Below are 17,008 nucleotides of genomic sequence, written 5' to 3' on the forward strand. Positions count from 1 at the left end.
CACACACACACGATTTGTCTTAGTTTGCAAGCTCTTTGCAAACTCACTGATGACCAAAACAGAGAGGTTACCTACAGGTAATTGTATTTTTAGGAGGGTGGCCTCTTCATACTCCCACTTGTGAAATTGGTACCTCCTGTTGTTGAGCTGTGCAATTTTCTACAGAGCAGTGTCTGGTGGGATATTATCCTCTAGAAAAGTTGTTTTATGCCAGAAAGTGCCAATCCCATGAGTGGAAATATGCAAAGGACAACAGGGCATCGAAAAGCTGCTATCACATGTCTTTCGTTGCCCAGTGTTAATACGGTACACTGTTACTTCGTTTATTTCAAAAGTAATTTTGTCTGCAGATGAGAAAAACAAGCTGGGTACTAAAAATATAAGGCAAATAATTTTTACAAAAAGCCAAAGCACTGGGAAAGACAAATGAACAAGGGACCTTGTTACATATTAATTTTAGGCAGCTTCTGGAACTCTTAATACCTGGATTGTCCATGAATTAACACCTGAAACTAGTTTTAAGCACACTTTAGGCAGCTTAAAGTTATGCCATTCCAGGACAGCTTTATCTTTGATCCGTGTTACCCAGCTTGTGTTTCATTAATGTGTGGCCACTCTTCACAGATAAGATGCCCAAGTTGCAGTCCTCCAGCATCCCAGGATGCAGTATCATCTCCCCAACCCTCCTAAGGGTTGTTCTAAGTGGAGAGCTGTTCAGCTCCCTGAACTCTACTGTCCATGGGCACCAAGTCAACTCCCCCTCTTGCCCCCAGAGGCAAGATGTTCCTACCCCATTGGGTGCAAGCCTGTGCAAACAGTCTGTAGACCACGTGCCAGCGAGCCAGGTCACAGAGCATGAACAAGTCCAGGAGTGGGGTCAAGAGCAGGTGGGGCAGGGAGAACAATGTAGGGGGCTGGACTGGGTTCCCATGAGCTGGGGCTTCATTCATTGGGCAGGGGCAGTAGCTCCCCAAAAAGTGTCTTTTATCACCACTCCCACCTCCTAGCTACTTCAGGAAGACAATCAGCAAATTCCACACTTCAATCCCAAATCCCAATTTATTAAGACATGAGACCTTTAATTTATTTCCTCTTTATTTCTTTTTCTTTTTAATTTTTTTTGGTTTTACTTCTTTTTTCTTTATCCTTCAGTGGTTGACTTGCTTCATTTTACCACCCTTCCCCCACCCTCCTTTTATTTCCACCTGCCATTTTATTACTCACACCCATCCCATTAATACTCTGCCTCTCAGCTTCATGTTCCCACTCCCACCATTCCAACACATCTCTCACACCCTACCTAGAGCAGAGATAGAAGCCTGTCCTGGTTCACTAGCCCTGTAGTGGCAACTCATAGCTGTATAAGTGGGGGACAGTCCGAGAAGGTTTTTAGCTTTAAGGTGTGACTCCTCCAAACCTGAGTTAGCACTAACGCTGATTAACATTTAAGCAGCTCAAAGCGCAATCTGTAACAAGGGGCAAGCAATAAATTAGGAACAAAGGGGTCACAAAAGCTAATCCAGGTAGTGAGATCACAACCGATAATCCCTGTTTAAAACATATTTAACATAAGTCTGTGAATGATTTCTTGTTCCACATCTGGGTCTGTTGCAAAGCCCAATGAGCTCATGAAAGCTTGATTGATCGAATCTATCTATCTATCTATCTATCTATCTATCTATCTATCTATCTATCTATCTATCTATCTATCTATCTATGCATCATTCTGTTGTTCTGTCTACCTAGCTACCTTGGTTGGTCTATAAAGTACAAATCTACCCTGCCTTCTACTTTTCTTCAGTCAGAAGAAAATGTACTGGGGGCTGGACTCGATGATCTGCCAAGGTCCCTTCCAGCCCAAATGTCTATGAAATCTATGAAGAATACAATATGTTAATTCATAACATAGCTTTACATTTTATCAGGTGGATATCACTCTGTTAATTATGTCTCATTGCTTCCATTGCTTCCATGTGCCAAGACAAAACTTTTTAATCTAAAGAACTGAGTATTTTTAAAAGGATAGATAGAAAAACTGAGGCAAGGAGACACAGCAGACCAGGACTCAGGACTTCTAATTCCTAATAGCCTGTGTTCTCATTCCTATTTCTTAATCTTACCATAAAATAGAGAAAATGAGAGTAAGTAAAATTAATTTTCCATATAAAACTTTTGATCCGAGATCAATATATGGGTATGTACATTATACAAATTAATGCATTAAATTAAAATATACTGTTTTTGGTATGACTAATTAGACATAGGGAGATATAAAACTTTAAGCAAATTTAGTCATTCCATTTATGAAGATCTGCCAAATAATTTTTATGTTTTTGCTATTTTGTGACACAGAAGCTTCCTCCTTGCAATACATTTTATCAACCTTTTATAGAATATGTATTTTGCCCTTCATGAGTACAAGAAATAAAAAGGGATAAAGTATAATAACTTCTTCATCATTTATCTGCAGTTGTGCCTGTAAAGCACTGTGCTCAAAAAACAATAAAACATCTAAGACACCCTTCCCCCTACATTGGTAATTATGATGATTAAAGTGTAAATAAGGCTTAAACATTGCAGGTGTAACTTTTTAACTTCATAGACCACTATTTAATTCAAGCAAAAACACAAAAAGACAAGCTGCTTGTGGGTGCCAAACAGGAAGCCCTAGTAGATAGATACGTGTTACATTTCTTCTCGCTAAAGTACATGTTCAGCAAGTTTAATTAACATATTTTATGCTTTAGCTAGTACCTTCCTGCTAGTTGCAAGTGAGTTTTAGGTTCCGTCCTACGTATATACACACACACACAGCAACACCACCTTCAGTGTCCTCCCCCCTGTCTTTACAAATGTTACAACACAATCTGAAATTTCCTCTTTCTTTCCTTCCTGCATTTCTTGCAGGTTCCCTTGCGTCAAAAGACAAGAAAGAAAAGTCAAGGTAATGAGATCTTTTCTTGTTCTTCATTTGTTTTTATATCGGTGTGTCTTGTTCATGGGAGGTTGAGGTTTTTGTGCCACTGTTTAGTCGGTGGGTTTTATGCCACCGCTTTGTAACTCTGCTTATTTTTGCACTGATTCTGACAAAATGACGACATGCTTTTCATTTGGGCTAAGCTCTTGTGGTATGTCAATAGAGACAGAGCTGGGGATTTTGGAGAGAGACGAGAGAGAGAGAGAGGCATGCACATACACAGACACTGCTTTTCATTAGTTGGATGCTACTCCTCACTAGCTGTGACTTAAATAGATCTATTGTTTCCTAATGCAGTTGTGTGAAGAGTGCTATGCATGTTTACCTAGTGCATTTTATTTTACATTCGTTAATGTTATCTTTGTGTACAGTTATGCTAAGTGTAGTCAGTAATTGCTTTCTGAGAATATCTTTTTTTTTGTAGCTGTGCGTGATAATGTTTTCTAAATGAATGTATTTACTGCATAAGACAAAACTGAATGACTTGCGTGCATTTAAAGAGACACTTGGATGACTTAATAATATGGCAAATGCAGACTAATACCTTTAATAAGCATTTTAATTTATTTAGTAATGCACGTTTAAATGAGCAAAATATTTATTTTATGTGCACAGGGATTTGTATAATGAGTCGACGGAGGATATCATGTAAAGAGCTGGGACTACCGGATTGCCAGGGGTGGCTCTACAAGAAAAAGGAGAAAGGAGCTTTTATTGGCAACAAATGGAAAAAGTTCTGGTTTGTGCTGAAAGGGTCATCGTTATATTGGTACAGCAGCCAACTGGTGAGTACAATAAGCTTCTACCTCTTTGAAGTGGCTTAAGCAGGGACTGCTGGTACCAGGGAAAAAGAAGGGTTGGGGCCAAACTGAAATATAAATGGAGATATATAAATAATTGGAATTAATTATCAGCCAGGAGATTTCTTGTAAAATGGACAGGCTCTGTCCTCTTTCTGCTTCATTATTTAGTTCTAGAAGCACACGGGAAACACAGACCTGTTGCATAATCTGTTCCTTTGAGAGGTGCTCTTTTCAGGTTTCGTTGTTGTTTAAATAGTGGAAGGTATTTGCCAGATGCTTACCATAAGGGCTTACTTAAATGTTGATTCTAATGGGTTGGGGGTGGGGGGCATACTCTCCTTTCCTTCTGTTCTCACCAGCTGAATTATTAGCTTAATTTTCATAGGAGGACTGTCAGTTTTCCCCCACCTCCAGCATGAACTGCATCTGACCTGTCTTTAGCTCTTGTAATGATTTGAGAGGGAAGCAGGTGTCATCGCTTTGCCAGCTCATGATTATGTTAACTCTTGTCTTGCTGTTGCTGCATTCAGTGCTCTGTAATTAGACTGTCTTGTGTGTCTCATGAATTTGTAGCCCATTTGCTGATGTGACAGTGATAGAGGGACAGACTGGCAGGAGTGCAGTGCCCTTCCAAGAGCAACAGCCAGCTTTCAGATCAGATGAGTTTTCCCTCAAACAAGCCAGTATATCTTGGTGCATATCAGTCCTTGCCAGCAGCCCTGCTTCCATGACAATGGGATTGTGAAAGCAAATTGTGGCAGAGACACCTAGCAGCCCTTGGATTCCTGTGATCAACTGAAATAATGAGCAACAAAAATACTTGTCAGAAAGCAAAGATGGAATCCCACACAAGAGTCTTGCTGAAATGTACCGTCAGGTGATCTGTAGCGCAACAGATTTACTCAGCCCTGGTGCTTTTGAGCTAAGATGTTTTGTGGATGCTTTACCTAGATTTTTAATGAAAGTCTATGGCTTGTGTGTGAGGGCACTGTAGATACTGGAGAGCAACTGAAATTATATCACATTGTTTGTGATTTTGCTTCACGAGGTAGAGCTAGGATTTTGCACGTACTACTCTTTTTGTACATAAGTGTCCAGAGATCTGGCCCCAGAGCTCCTACCCTAGTTTGCTATGGATACCTGCTTTAAAGAAGTCCAGAATTTGGGAAGTTAAGAGGATTAGGTGACTATAACATCTTCATGGGCAGGAACTAACATCCTAAATGCTTAATTGTTAACATATATAGGATTTTCTAAATGCTCAACTAGCCATTGTTTGAAAAGAGGATGGCGAGGAGAAAATGCTAATGAAACCCTCATTCACTGTTACAACATCTAAACAGTAAAGAGTGATTTGGGGTTTTGTGTTGAGTAATTTGTAACGATATTTAACATTACAATCAACATTAAGCGTCTTTTTCACCCCAAACTGCAGAAAAAATACAAAATATTTAAATAAAACTTTTTTATTTGAACAGGATCCTATATTCTTTTCCCCATTCGGCTATAAAGTAGGAAGAAAGCTGTGTTTGACAGTTTTTTCCAAGGTATTTAAAGATTGTGTTAGCAGTCCTTTTTGGGGAAAAAAGAAGATATTCTCTGAGGCAGTCTGGAACTGCTGTTTGTGGTGTTGACAGAGTCTGTTCCTGCTTCCTTTTTAGACAAAACAAAGCAAGCACACACAGAAACGAAGAGGTGACAAAGATAGAAAAAGTGGCTTTTGTCTCTGCTGACTCTCGCTTGCCTTGATGCTGGAGAAATGCAGGCCCAGTACACACTCTTTTCAACCACCATGATTTAGGAAATCTGAACTGCTGTTTACAGTTATGCTTTTAGCTGCTACTCTGGGCACAAGGTCATAGCAGTATTGTAAAATATGTTTTGACAGTGGAGGGTAAGCCAGATTTTAAACAGGTTACACCAGAGAGAGAGAGAGGGAAATAAGGCAGGAAAGAAAACCGTACATACTAGTGGGGATGGCAATAGGAACACAAGTCTTATATTACAGCTGGAGCTGTTCTCAGTTTCCCTCTTTGACTTTGTCTGATCAGGCCCCTATCTTAAGAATGGGCCATGTTGCACCATGGGGCAGCAGCCACAAGGGAAAAAAATTGTTTCTCCTTTCAATCTACACTAAAGTGACTCCCAGTTAAATAAAATCCAGGAAGGGCCAGCAACAGAATCCCAACTAATATTAACCAATCAAAATACATATTGCCAATTTGAAATTTAAGTATCTCCTCCTACTCTAGCATCCCTCAGTTTGTTAAAATAACCCATGGCTTCATACCAGGAGTCCTGAGGACCACTAATCAGTTATTTTTACTTCTGTAAAATAATCTATTTGTCCCTAGCTTTTATTCACTTTTATAAATTATTTTATGGAACAGGCTGAATGGAATTTTTGTGACGTTGGAGAACTTAAAATACAGCCACTGAATAAATATAGTATGCGGCAGCATCATAGTAACTATGAAGAGATAGGAGATGTCACATTCATTAGGTCAAAACCAGCCCCGGTGCAGGTCACTCAGTTACACTTGAGATGCATGTGGCCTATTGCATTTTATAAATGAGTGACTCTTTTCATTCCCTGGTTTATTTTGAGAAGTGCATATTGCCCCCTTCTCTGACAGTTAATCATTCCTGCTTCTCATTGTACACGTGTGAAGCAGAATACAGGGGTCATGCTCTGGGCCACCTCATAGCATTGTTCCAATTTTTCCTGATTTTACTAAAAGGTGTTATGGTTGCACTTCTGCATTAGACTAGTTTTTAAGCTGGTGAAATTCGTTTTTCTGCAGAGAAGAATTTCTGCCTTCCACTCATGCAACTGAGGTTAAAATTAGATCCAATATGTTCACTCTAAAGGGGAGAGAGTATATTGCTTCTTCCACTGTCAGTAAGTAAAATATTGTACAATTTCAACAGAGTAGGACGGCATTTCTTTGCTAGGCAATGTGTATGCAGCAGAAGGGCTCCCCACTGCAGCTTCTAAACACTCAGCTCAAGTTATCTTATGGCAGTCCTCTTAGGCATTGACATATCAATTATGAGTGGTGAGGGGAGTCTGGAGTAGAGCTCAAATGGCTGAATTTAGTCTAGTTACATGGACTATCTCCCATTCTTCATGACCAGGTTCTTTACTGTAAGAAGCAAGAGTGTTTGTTTTGTAAATCTTTTTGTAGAAACGAGTGTTAACCAGACACTGGTAACTGTAGCATAGCAACAGCAAGATAGTGGACACTGCTATTTTTTAGAAGAGCTGAGGAATAATTAGCAGTGGGTGGAATTCGTAATTGAATCCACATTTTCCAAGGTCCTGGTGCATATTCTTTGCAACCTGCAGTGGACCTTTAGCTTTCAGTTTTGATCTATCTTGGAACTTCTAAGGCTCCTGAAATTCCTGTTGGTTTGGCTATTGTCCTTATGTTTTAGGTGTCTTGGGTCTTATACAGAAGAAGGAAGAGAGGAAGAAGTGCAATCAGGGATACTTGGAGTGAGATTTGAAGACAACAGCGTAGCAATTTTAATAGAAAGTGTATTGTCAGAAGTGTGATCTCCATTACAGTTAAGATGTGGCCACCTACACATCGGTGTGAGCGAGCGACCTGAATATGTATACCCGGGTTTAGTACAGGGGTATATGTTGTAGCCGTGTTGGTCTAAGAACATAGGCAGACAAGGTTCTTTGGGGAGATGTGATATTTTATTTTATTAAACCAACTCAAATAGTTGAGAAGATTCTTCTTAGCAAACTTTTGGGTATAAATACACTTTATCAGGCTGAAGAAGCATCTGCAATTGGTGTGTACGCTTCCTGGATGGAATGAATAATAAAGAAAAAGCCATGGTCTTAGTAAGATTTTACAACCTGTGCTCTCTCATCTTCATGGCTGTTGGTACTTTAGCTAGCTTGACTACTGTTTGGGTATACCCTCAGACTAGGCTGGGGAACTGAGAAGGACCTGGTTGGGTGGGAAAGACATCTGGTTTATGAATAAGGTAGAGAAACCTTAATAAATTATTCTGACAGCATCCAGGCATTTTGGAGTTTATCCAGACTGAGCTTCAGACTCAGCTGTGAGTTGCACATCTATTTCTTGGTTTCTTCTTTTCATTGATGTTTTATTTACCTGATGCCTCAAAAACGAAGTTGTAAAAGGGACACAGTATGGTTCTGCCTCCCCCTAGCAGTTTTTGGTATAGTCTGGAGGACTCATACTGAAACCTGGTGAGCAGATTATTACTTCTGCTTGTGATAAGGGAAAGAAAAGGTCAGCAGAACTAATGTTGATGCTAGACTCCCCTCTCATCCCATGTCTGTCACATATGGTACACTGGAAAGTAGAGGAACTAATCAATCAAGAAAAGGCTTGTCTCAAGGATAACAAAACAAATCTTGTTTCCAGGGTAGAGACAAAAATCAGGTTCTCTTGTATAGCTTTAAAAGGTATATCAATGATTGTGTCATGGGGTACCATGGAGTGTTGGAGTATTATTGGAGTCGAGTGTAGACATGAAATGTCAAGAAGCAAAGCCTTTTGTGAGATCTTTTATTGGACCAACTGTATAGTTGGGAGAATTGTTGGACTAACTTTTGGAGATCAGGGATAAGTACAGACAGTCAAGAAGCCCAAGGCTGAATTGATTCAGTTTTTGCCAGGTAGTTTGAAATGTGTAAATTGAACTCATAAGTAAGTGAACAGACATTTGCTTTTGATTGTGGAAATACAGTCACATGCCTGCAGTGACCCAGGCCAGAGGCCAGGGGAGCACTAGAGCATGCCTCCCTGCTTGGCTGGAGCAGACAGCTTGGGTCGAGGCTAGTCTGCCCATCCTGTTTGGAGGGGAGGGGAGGAGGGGGGACTTGCAAGGGAGGTACAAAGCATCCTCGGATGATGGGGCACTGTGCATTAACTTGAATCTGGAGGCAATCAATTCAATAAACTGATTTAGCGTAAATCAGTTAACTCTGCATCCAAGTTTATATTGAACTGGTGTTGGCCATTTTCAAAGTGGCTTATGGGCACTGGACTTCTGTTGTGTTACAGATTTGAATTGCTTTCTGATCACTTATACCAGTTTATGTGTCATTTCTGCCCCTAATTCAGGTGTCCTCACTTACGGACATATGGGGTGTCTTTTGATGAATAAAATAAAAGAGAGTGCAGGTGGTGATATACTCTCAGTATTTATCCTTAACTCTTGTTCTGGCTAATTGTATTTAAACTGTACTCCTAGCCCCAGTGGATGCTGTGCAATAATCTTTTAAAGGAGAAACCTTTCACCTTAGAGTTGTAACTGGGTTATGTGACTAGTGACAGAAAAGTTATTACTTCCTGCTGACATTTTAGGGGCCATGGGCAGATGTTATTACAACAAATTTACCAAGAGGAAAGCTCTCACTGAGCCCGCAAATCTATAAGAATGTACATACTAGGGTTCTATACATTTATTGATTAATTTATGTTGGATAAACAATGTAAATACAGATAAATGCTAGGTGCTACCCAACACTTTGTGGGGTTGCAGAGTTTTGTCTTTTCTACTTTTAAAGTTTTGGTTTATTGAGGTGTGGGTGTGGTTAGTAAGTGAGGTGTGGGTATTTGAGCTGTTCTTTCTTAAAACCCTCTTCATCTCTATTTTAAAAAAATGTTGTGTATGTCAATTGTGGGTGGATGGAATAAAGAAACCAACTGCTCTAGGTTCACTTTGATAATCTAATGGTAATACCCAAGAACAACAGTTTGTTCTGTGCTGCTTTGATACCACATGCAGCTTTTGTATAGAGTTTTGGTCATTTGTTGTTAGAGGCTGGTACGAGAAATACAAAGGTAAATTCAGGGTGTTTATTGTACTTAACACTGTAGGTGACAAAGATTTTCAGACAATAAACCTGTGCTCTTTCTTTCTAATTTTTCAATAGCCAGCAAGTGACTGGACACCCTTTTCTTTCACTGACTTTCCTATATTTCTTTCCTTTTTTTCACCCTAGTTTCTGGGTTGAAGGCATTAGTTCAGGGTGAGAGTTATCCAACTGATATATTCAATTTTTGAAAGAACTTCTTGTTGGTTTTCATTTTTACATGTTTGATATTTTTCTCTTAATTAATTAGTTACAACATTAAAACAAATTGACAGAAAAGCCAAACCTGGGCCATAGGCACTCTGAATAAACAATTTAAAAATATAATACAGAGGAAAAAAACAGCAGTAGCAGACTGACATTCCTCATTTAAAACAAACAAACAAAAAATAGAACAGCGACAACAGCAAAACAGTCCTTCAAATGAAACTTTCCTCCGTCACTCTGAATGATTGAAAAAAATCCCTTAAAATCATAATAAAATAAGAGAGAGGGTTTTTTGTTTGTTTTGTTAGCAGAGCTCTCAATTTGGTCTGACTGAAATACATATTTATTTAGAGATGTCTTGTGCAGACTACACATATGCCCACTGAACATGTGTTATCAAACTTCAGTAGTGATAATTAGAATGTAACTGATTGTCAGAGATGCTAAGCCTCTACCCTCTACTAAACCTTTTCTCAGCGTCTTCAGCAACTCAAGTTTAAATCTTGGAAAGCATAAAAAAGTAACGCTCTTTTTGAGTCTCCACCATTTATAGTCATGTTTTGTCCATGTTCACTGTGACTTAAGATGCTGCCAACTTTCTTCACCCTCTCCTATATCTGATTTATTTCCTGTCTTTGAAATATCTTTCTATAGTTTAGCTGTTTTAACATAGTGTATGTTTTCAGAAGTATAATTTGATTAGGACTGAGGGGGTGAAAAATTGGAAATAAAACAATTCAGGATATTACCAGGATACCAGGATAACGTGAACATACAAATTTGTTTTCCCTGAATGTATAGATACATTTATTTGTCTGCTTTACTGTCTTTCATAGAAGAGAAGTGTTTATATCCACCATAATTTATAAGGCCATGCCGGAGGAATACAGACGGATATAATATGGTATTCCAGTTGTTCAGAACTGGGGAAAGATACTATGGGTATCCTGCTCAGTTGTAGTGCCAGGCAGTTCCTTGCTAAGATATATCTTGATTACGCTTTACAAGGTATCTCCAGAACCCAAGTTAGATAATTGCCTTACTGTGGCACTGCATGTATACCAATAAGCTGTTCAATAAGCAGAGCTTACTGGGTGAGCACATAAAGTACTCCACTAAAATGTCATCGCTTTTTCCAGTTGAGGATGTAGTATGTGCATAGAGTGAGCATGGTGTGTCTCAGCCCAGCCCTTCCTGGAACTGTAATTGAGTGATATAGATTTACCCCAAGTGACACATTTGCTAATATACCAACATTGAAATGGATCCAGTGTAAGGTTCCGGGTTTCCTACTACACAGACATTTATATGGGCTCCCTACAGCCTAGTCCACTGCTCACTGGTTGATACTTTCTGCTGCACAGAAGGCATTAGAAGAGGGTGCTGTTCCATGAACACTGTATAAGCTAACAGGCCCAAGGTCCATCAATGTCTTTTGTGCACTAATTTGCCTAGTGTCTTTTATCTGTGGGAACTAACCCCGTTAGCCTGTAACACCCCAATACACAACAATAAGCAAGGTGCAACAAAATTTTATTAATAATATTTTACTCTTACGATTGTAATGCCTGGAAACTGCAATCAAGTAAGTGTCCTATGTATTTCTACTATTACATTTCCAAGCCCTACTCCTTTGAACCTCATTCTAATGCCATGATGCCTCAAGGAAGGCAGAAACCCCCTTCTGGCCTCTGCTACTTGGCCAAACATGAAAAAATTACTTTCTGATCACCCCCAAAAGTGATTGATTAGGCCTGCAGTACTGGAAAAAGCACGTCTTCAACACAATAAATGGAGAGACATGAGGTCTTTGGGGGCAGCCAGAGAGGACCAGAAGTCCCATGAAATGTGGAAATTGAAATTAATGGGAATAGAATAGAGCCAACATTGCCCCCCTACCTCCCTCTCCCCACCCCGTTCCGGCTAGTGGGAAGCAGAGGAAGCATTTTCAGACATGTACTTCTCCCCCTATGCTCTGAGCTGTCTGTACCATTGCTGGTTTGATTAATATTGCTACCCAATGAGATGGTGGGGGACACTTCTGAGCTGGGGACAGAAACTGTACATAAACTGGTATAAGTGATCAGAAACTGGTTCAAATCTGTAACACAACAAAAGGTCAGTGCAAATAAACCACGGTGAAAACGGCTAGACCTGGTTTAAGATAAACCTGGATGGATGTAGTATCAGACTTAGCTGGTTTAGATTAAATTGGTTTATTGAATTTTGCCTCAGACCCCTTCCAGATTCAATTCAAATCGCAGTCCCCCAGCATCCCAGGATGCTTCGTACTTCTCTCTTAACGTCCCCCTCCCTTTAACAGTGGACAGGTTAGCCTTGGCCCAAGCGGTCTGCTACAGCCAAGCAGGGAGGCATGGTTTAGTACCCCCTGACTTCTGGCCTCGGCCACTGCAGGCATATGGCTGCATTTCTGGAATCAAAAGTGAATGTCTGTTCGCTTGCTTATGAGTTCAATCTATGCAGCTTAGACTAACCTGCAAAGATTGAATTAATTCAGCCTCAGGCTTTTTGACTGCCTGTACTTAGCCATGAAGTCATCAGAAGGAGTCAGGGTTTGAATACTGATTTGACCTTTTTATTCTTAGTGCCATACTTATTAAAGTAAGCTTCTGAGCTTTAATTTGTGTATGCAACTCAGGTAAGGTGGTACTTTAAAAAATGTTCGCAGTTGGTCTGATTCTGTTTCCATTACAGTTACCAGTAATTGGCCAAGGATGAGCAAATTAGAAAATGAAGCCTTAAATGCTTGCTTACCTAATTTCACCAGGAGATCAGGCTTTTGGACTTTCATATTGTTCCTAGAATTATTTGCTGCACTAACATTAGATAGGTAAAGATAGATCTAGAAAATGAGATATTTTATTTTAAGAAGGATTCTATATGTTTTTGCACCACATCTGTTTAGTGAATGTCAAATCAGAAAAGGTGTGTACTCCCTGGACCTTGTCTCTAAAGGCCATGCCTGAAAAGAGGATATAGCTCTTACTCCTACTGATATATATTGACATTTTCCTTTCAGCTTAGATAAGTGGCTTCTCTTTTTTTGAGCTGAAGGTTGAGTTTCATTTCCCATACTGCCTAAATGAGGCTCAGATGACTGTTATATGTGGCAGTATTTGTGAGAGATCATTACAAAGGCACGTGCATTTCCCCAGCTCAGCTTCAGTTTTAATCCTTTTCAGATATGGGTCTAAATATTACTCTTAAATTTGTTTCCATCACTGACACTGGACTATATTGTAGTTTTTTGTCACAAATCCTGAATAAAGGCCAGTTCAGAGATGCTGAAGGGAGGAGTAATCTTTGTAGCTGTATATCCTCTTCAGCTCTGATGATTGGGAGTGTACATCTATGTCTACTTCTCATCCATAGCCACTCACTCATAGCAGAGTTTGTATCATTTCACTAAAATTGGCATTACAGGTATTTCCTATAGGAAAGTTTTTCATTTTCCTGCACAGACATGAAGCAAATAATTTGCACAGTATTAAAAGCTGTTAGGAGTGTACACTTGCATGCATAATCTTGGGTAGGCAGCCCTGTCCTGCACTTGATCATAAGTTAATGCATGTGACATTCTCTTGCAGGCAGAGAAAGCGGAAGGATTCATCAATCTGCCAGATTTCAGTGTGGACCGAGCAACTGAATGCAAAAAAAAGCAGTAAGTGTATTGTTCACCTACAAGTATGAAGAATAAGATTATATAAAGTAGAAGGTATATTTGGATTTGGTGGTGATAGTTTGATGGAGGCCATGAACAGACCTGTGCCAATAATGTATTTTTCAATCTTTGTGGATGAACTAAAAAGTCAAAATATTACTAATTCAGGTTAATGATGAAACAAATGTTTTGTTTTCTTCAATAAAATGAACCCCTTCTCCCTCCCAATTTTTTTTCATTTTGGTTTGAGCTAAAATGAAAATACTTTTTTTGTTAACAATTTTTACATTTTAGATAATGTAAAGTTAAGTTAAATGTGAGACAAAATAATAAATAAAGCGTTAAAATAATAAACGGTAATGTTTTGACCTTTTTAGCATAAAACATTTTATTTCAGCATTAATGAATTTTCCTCTCATATTTTTAGCCAAAAACTATTAATTAGATTTAACCTAAATCTATCAATTGCTTTGTTTGACTTTAAACCCTTTCTCCATCCTAGTTTGTCCTTAAAACTGCGTATTTTGGCATATTCATAATTCACAGAAATCCCCAGCTGTAGTTAGCATGTCATGAATGGACTTCTGAGTCTAATCTTCAACTTGATCAGGCTTACCTAGGCCTCGAATAATAAGTTTATCATGGAATTTGTGTAATTTTGTTAGTGTGCAAAGTTTTGTTATTGTGAATTTAGTGCACCTTGCAGTGGTAAAATCTATATTGATTTATAATTAGAGCCAGGTAGAAACTTCCAATATTTTACTATTTGCATTGGGGCCAGCTCAACACCTTTTGAAACTTTCTCAGGTAGGATGAGGGAAGAGAAAAGACACCCACCTCAGAATTGCCAGTAGTTCAGTGTTTAAGGTACTCACCTGAGATTTGAGAGACAGGCTCAAGTTCCTACTCTGCCTGATTCAGGACAGGGACTTGAATCTCACCAGAGTCTAACCATAAAGCTGTAGGGTACACTGGGCCGGGGTCTCTCTTCCTTTTGGAGCAGATCCATTTTATAAGTAATAAAATATTCAGGGAAGGAGGCTGAGAGCGAGAGAGGGATGTAGAAAACCATTTCAGAAACGATCCAGCCAGTAGTGTAGTATCATATGTAAGTTTAGTATATTTTAGCACAATGCTTTAGTATTTCAAGGGCTTTCTTGTTGCAGTTATCTAACAAACAGCTTATGTTCTTAGTGGGATAGTCAATAATGATATGAACAATATTATTTTCCACCTGTATAGTTATGAAGGCTATTCTTTAGACAAGATTTTTGGAATGAGCTCTATTTTAAATTACACATGAAGGTCACAGGGAAACATCCATTTGTGCAGGACTTAAAGGCTTGTTTAAGTTAAACATATAACTGCCTAGTATATTTTTTCATTACTCCATATGTAGCAATGTCTTTCAGGTGTTTCTGAACACAATTCAACGATATTAATGAGAAGTTCTCATGTGCTCTTTATTATGGCCTTTAAAAAATACCTTCCTCCCTAAGGTCTACTGCAACAATGGCTAGTACCTTGGGGTAGACTTGCAGACAGACATTAGATGTGAAGTTTTAAGGAATATGGATAGTCTATAACTCTAGAATTACATTTTGTTTTCTCAGAGTTTTTCTAGCTTCCATTATTCCATATTGAGCACCTGTTATAATATTGTTTTCAAAATGCAGAAAGATTTACATCACTGGTCACCAACCAGTGGATCACGGTCTACCAGTCAATCAGGGAGCCCCTGGCAGTCAATCTTAGTCAGGGGGGCTAGCCCACCTACACTGAAATCGACTGTTAGAGGCTCCGCAATTGGGAGTGGCAGGACGCATATGGCTGGGCTGACCCATACCCCCTGCTGCCAGGCCTGGCTGGGTGGACCAGGTGTCCCATGCCCCCTTCCACTGGGTGAGTGGGGTCCCAGCTGGGTGGGTCAGGTGAAGGTTGGAGCCCAGGCAGCTCATCCAAGTACGTGGGGGGGCGGGGTTCCTGTCACTTCATGCACCCCAGTAGAAGCTTTGGGGGGCACAAGTCCCCTGATCTATGCATGGGGAGAGGCGGCTGCTGCTGCAGGCTGGGCTTTATGCCCAGAGCCCCACTGCAGCTGGTTCAGGAGTGGCCTGATGCCATGTGCATCCCACTGCCAGGTGGGCAGGGGATGAGGCTCAGCCTAGTAGCAGGAGGCACGTAGTGTTGAGCTGCTCCTGGTGCAGTGGGGCTCAGGGCACAAAGTCTAGCCCACAACTCGAGCCGCATCTGCCACACACAGATCAGGGGGCACATGCCCCCTCCAAACACTGGGCAGTGTGGGCAGCTGCAGCAGCAGTGAGAGAGGGAGTGTGGCTGGAGCAGGGGCAGGCCCTGCATGAGCAGGGTGTGGGAAGGGGGGATCATGCAGCCCGAGAGGGCAAGGGGGAGGCATGGCCCTGGATCTGCATGCTGGTCAGGATCAGGCTTTTCCTGGGGGGTTCACCTGAGCTGCATTGCAATCTGGGGCCTGTTTGTGGTGTGGGCCCCAATTGCGCTGCATGCTGGAGAAAAGCTGTGGGACACTGCCGAGCACCACAGCTATCCCACAGCTACTTTATTGCTCTTAGCTGCTGGTCCTGAGCTGGGGGCAACCTGTGTTAGCCATGTGGTGCCAGGGATGGAGGCGGGTCTGGAGTGGGGCAGGTGCCCGGGAGTGGCAGCTTGGGTCATGCGGTGGCACTCCCCAGCAGCTGCCCTGCTCCAGTCCCGCCTCTGTTCCCGGTGCCACATGGCTGACACAGGCTGCCTTACCAGCAGCTCAGAGCAATAAAGCAGCAATGGAACAGCAGTAGTGCTCAGCAGTGGTGTCTTTTGTTGGTCATGCAGCACAGCTGGGACCCACAGCACAAACAGGCCCCAGCTTGCAGTGCAGCTCGGGTGATCCCCTTGGGAAGAACCCGGTGCTGCCTTGGTCCCAGCCCACAGTGGCAGCTGGCCTGGTTGGCATACAGATCTGGGGGCACATGCCCCTGTGACCTCCTGGGCCTTCCCTCCCTATGCCCCCTAGATGAGCTATTTGTGGCTTCATCCTATGCCCTGCCCATACAGGGCCTGCCCATGCTCCAGCCACACTCCCTCTCTCACTGCTGTGGGGTGGGAGCAGGTTGAGGTCCAGCGGTGAGGGAGGGAGTAGGGCACAGGTAGGAGCAGGGGCTGGGGGGAGTGGGGGACAAGCAGAGGCCTGGGAGGCACATGCCCCCTGGGCCTCCACTTGTCCCACCAGCCGCCTGGCCAGGGCCCCACTCCTTGCAGCCCCTGCTCCTGCCTATGCCTCGCTCCCTCCCTCATGGCAGGGGCCTCGATCTGCCCCCCTGCAATGGCCCTTTCCCTTTCCCCCAGCTGTTCCCCCACAGATTTACCTGCTGAGGGTGCACACCCCAATAATTTTTTCTCCCTTTGCCTTGATTTGCCCCCCCTTCCCTCTCCACAGACTGACCCGTGGGGCA

At 41.4% G+C, this 17,008-nt stretch overlaps 1 protein-coding gene across 4 annotated transcripts in view; it reads left to right on the forward strand.

Moving 5' to 3' along the window:
• IPCEF1 (interaction protein for cytohesin exchange factors 1) overlaps positions 1-17,008 on the forward strand; it is a 128,545-nt gene that overhangs the window by 64,945 nt on the left and 46,592 nt on the right. The window contains exons 3-5 of one of the 4 annotated variants that reach the window (XM_019526990.1): positions 2,908-2,944; positions 3,593-3,762; positions 13,465-13,538. In XM_019526990.1, coding sequence (XP_019382535.1) covers positions 2,908-2,944; positions 3,593-3,762; positions 13,465-13,538 — 281 coding nt within the window. Of the gene's footprint in view, positions 1-2,907; positions 2,945-3,013; positions 3,129-3,174; positions 3,763-13,464; positions 13,539-17,008 lie in introns of those variants that run through there. The other 3 variants (XM_019526989.1, XM_019526991.1, XM_019526987.1) reach the window with 3 other exon arrangements.

Source organism: Gavialis gangeticus, unplaced genomic scaffold (assembly GCF_001723915.1).
Source record: "Gavialis gangeticus isolate Ggan-Ray unplaced genomic scaffold, GavGan_comp1, whole genome shotgun sequence".
NCBI classification, from domain to species: domain Eukaryota; kingdom Metazoa; phylum Chordata; order Crocodylia; family Gavialidae; genus Gavialis; species Gavialis gangeticus.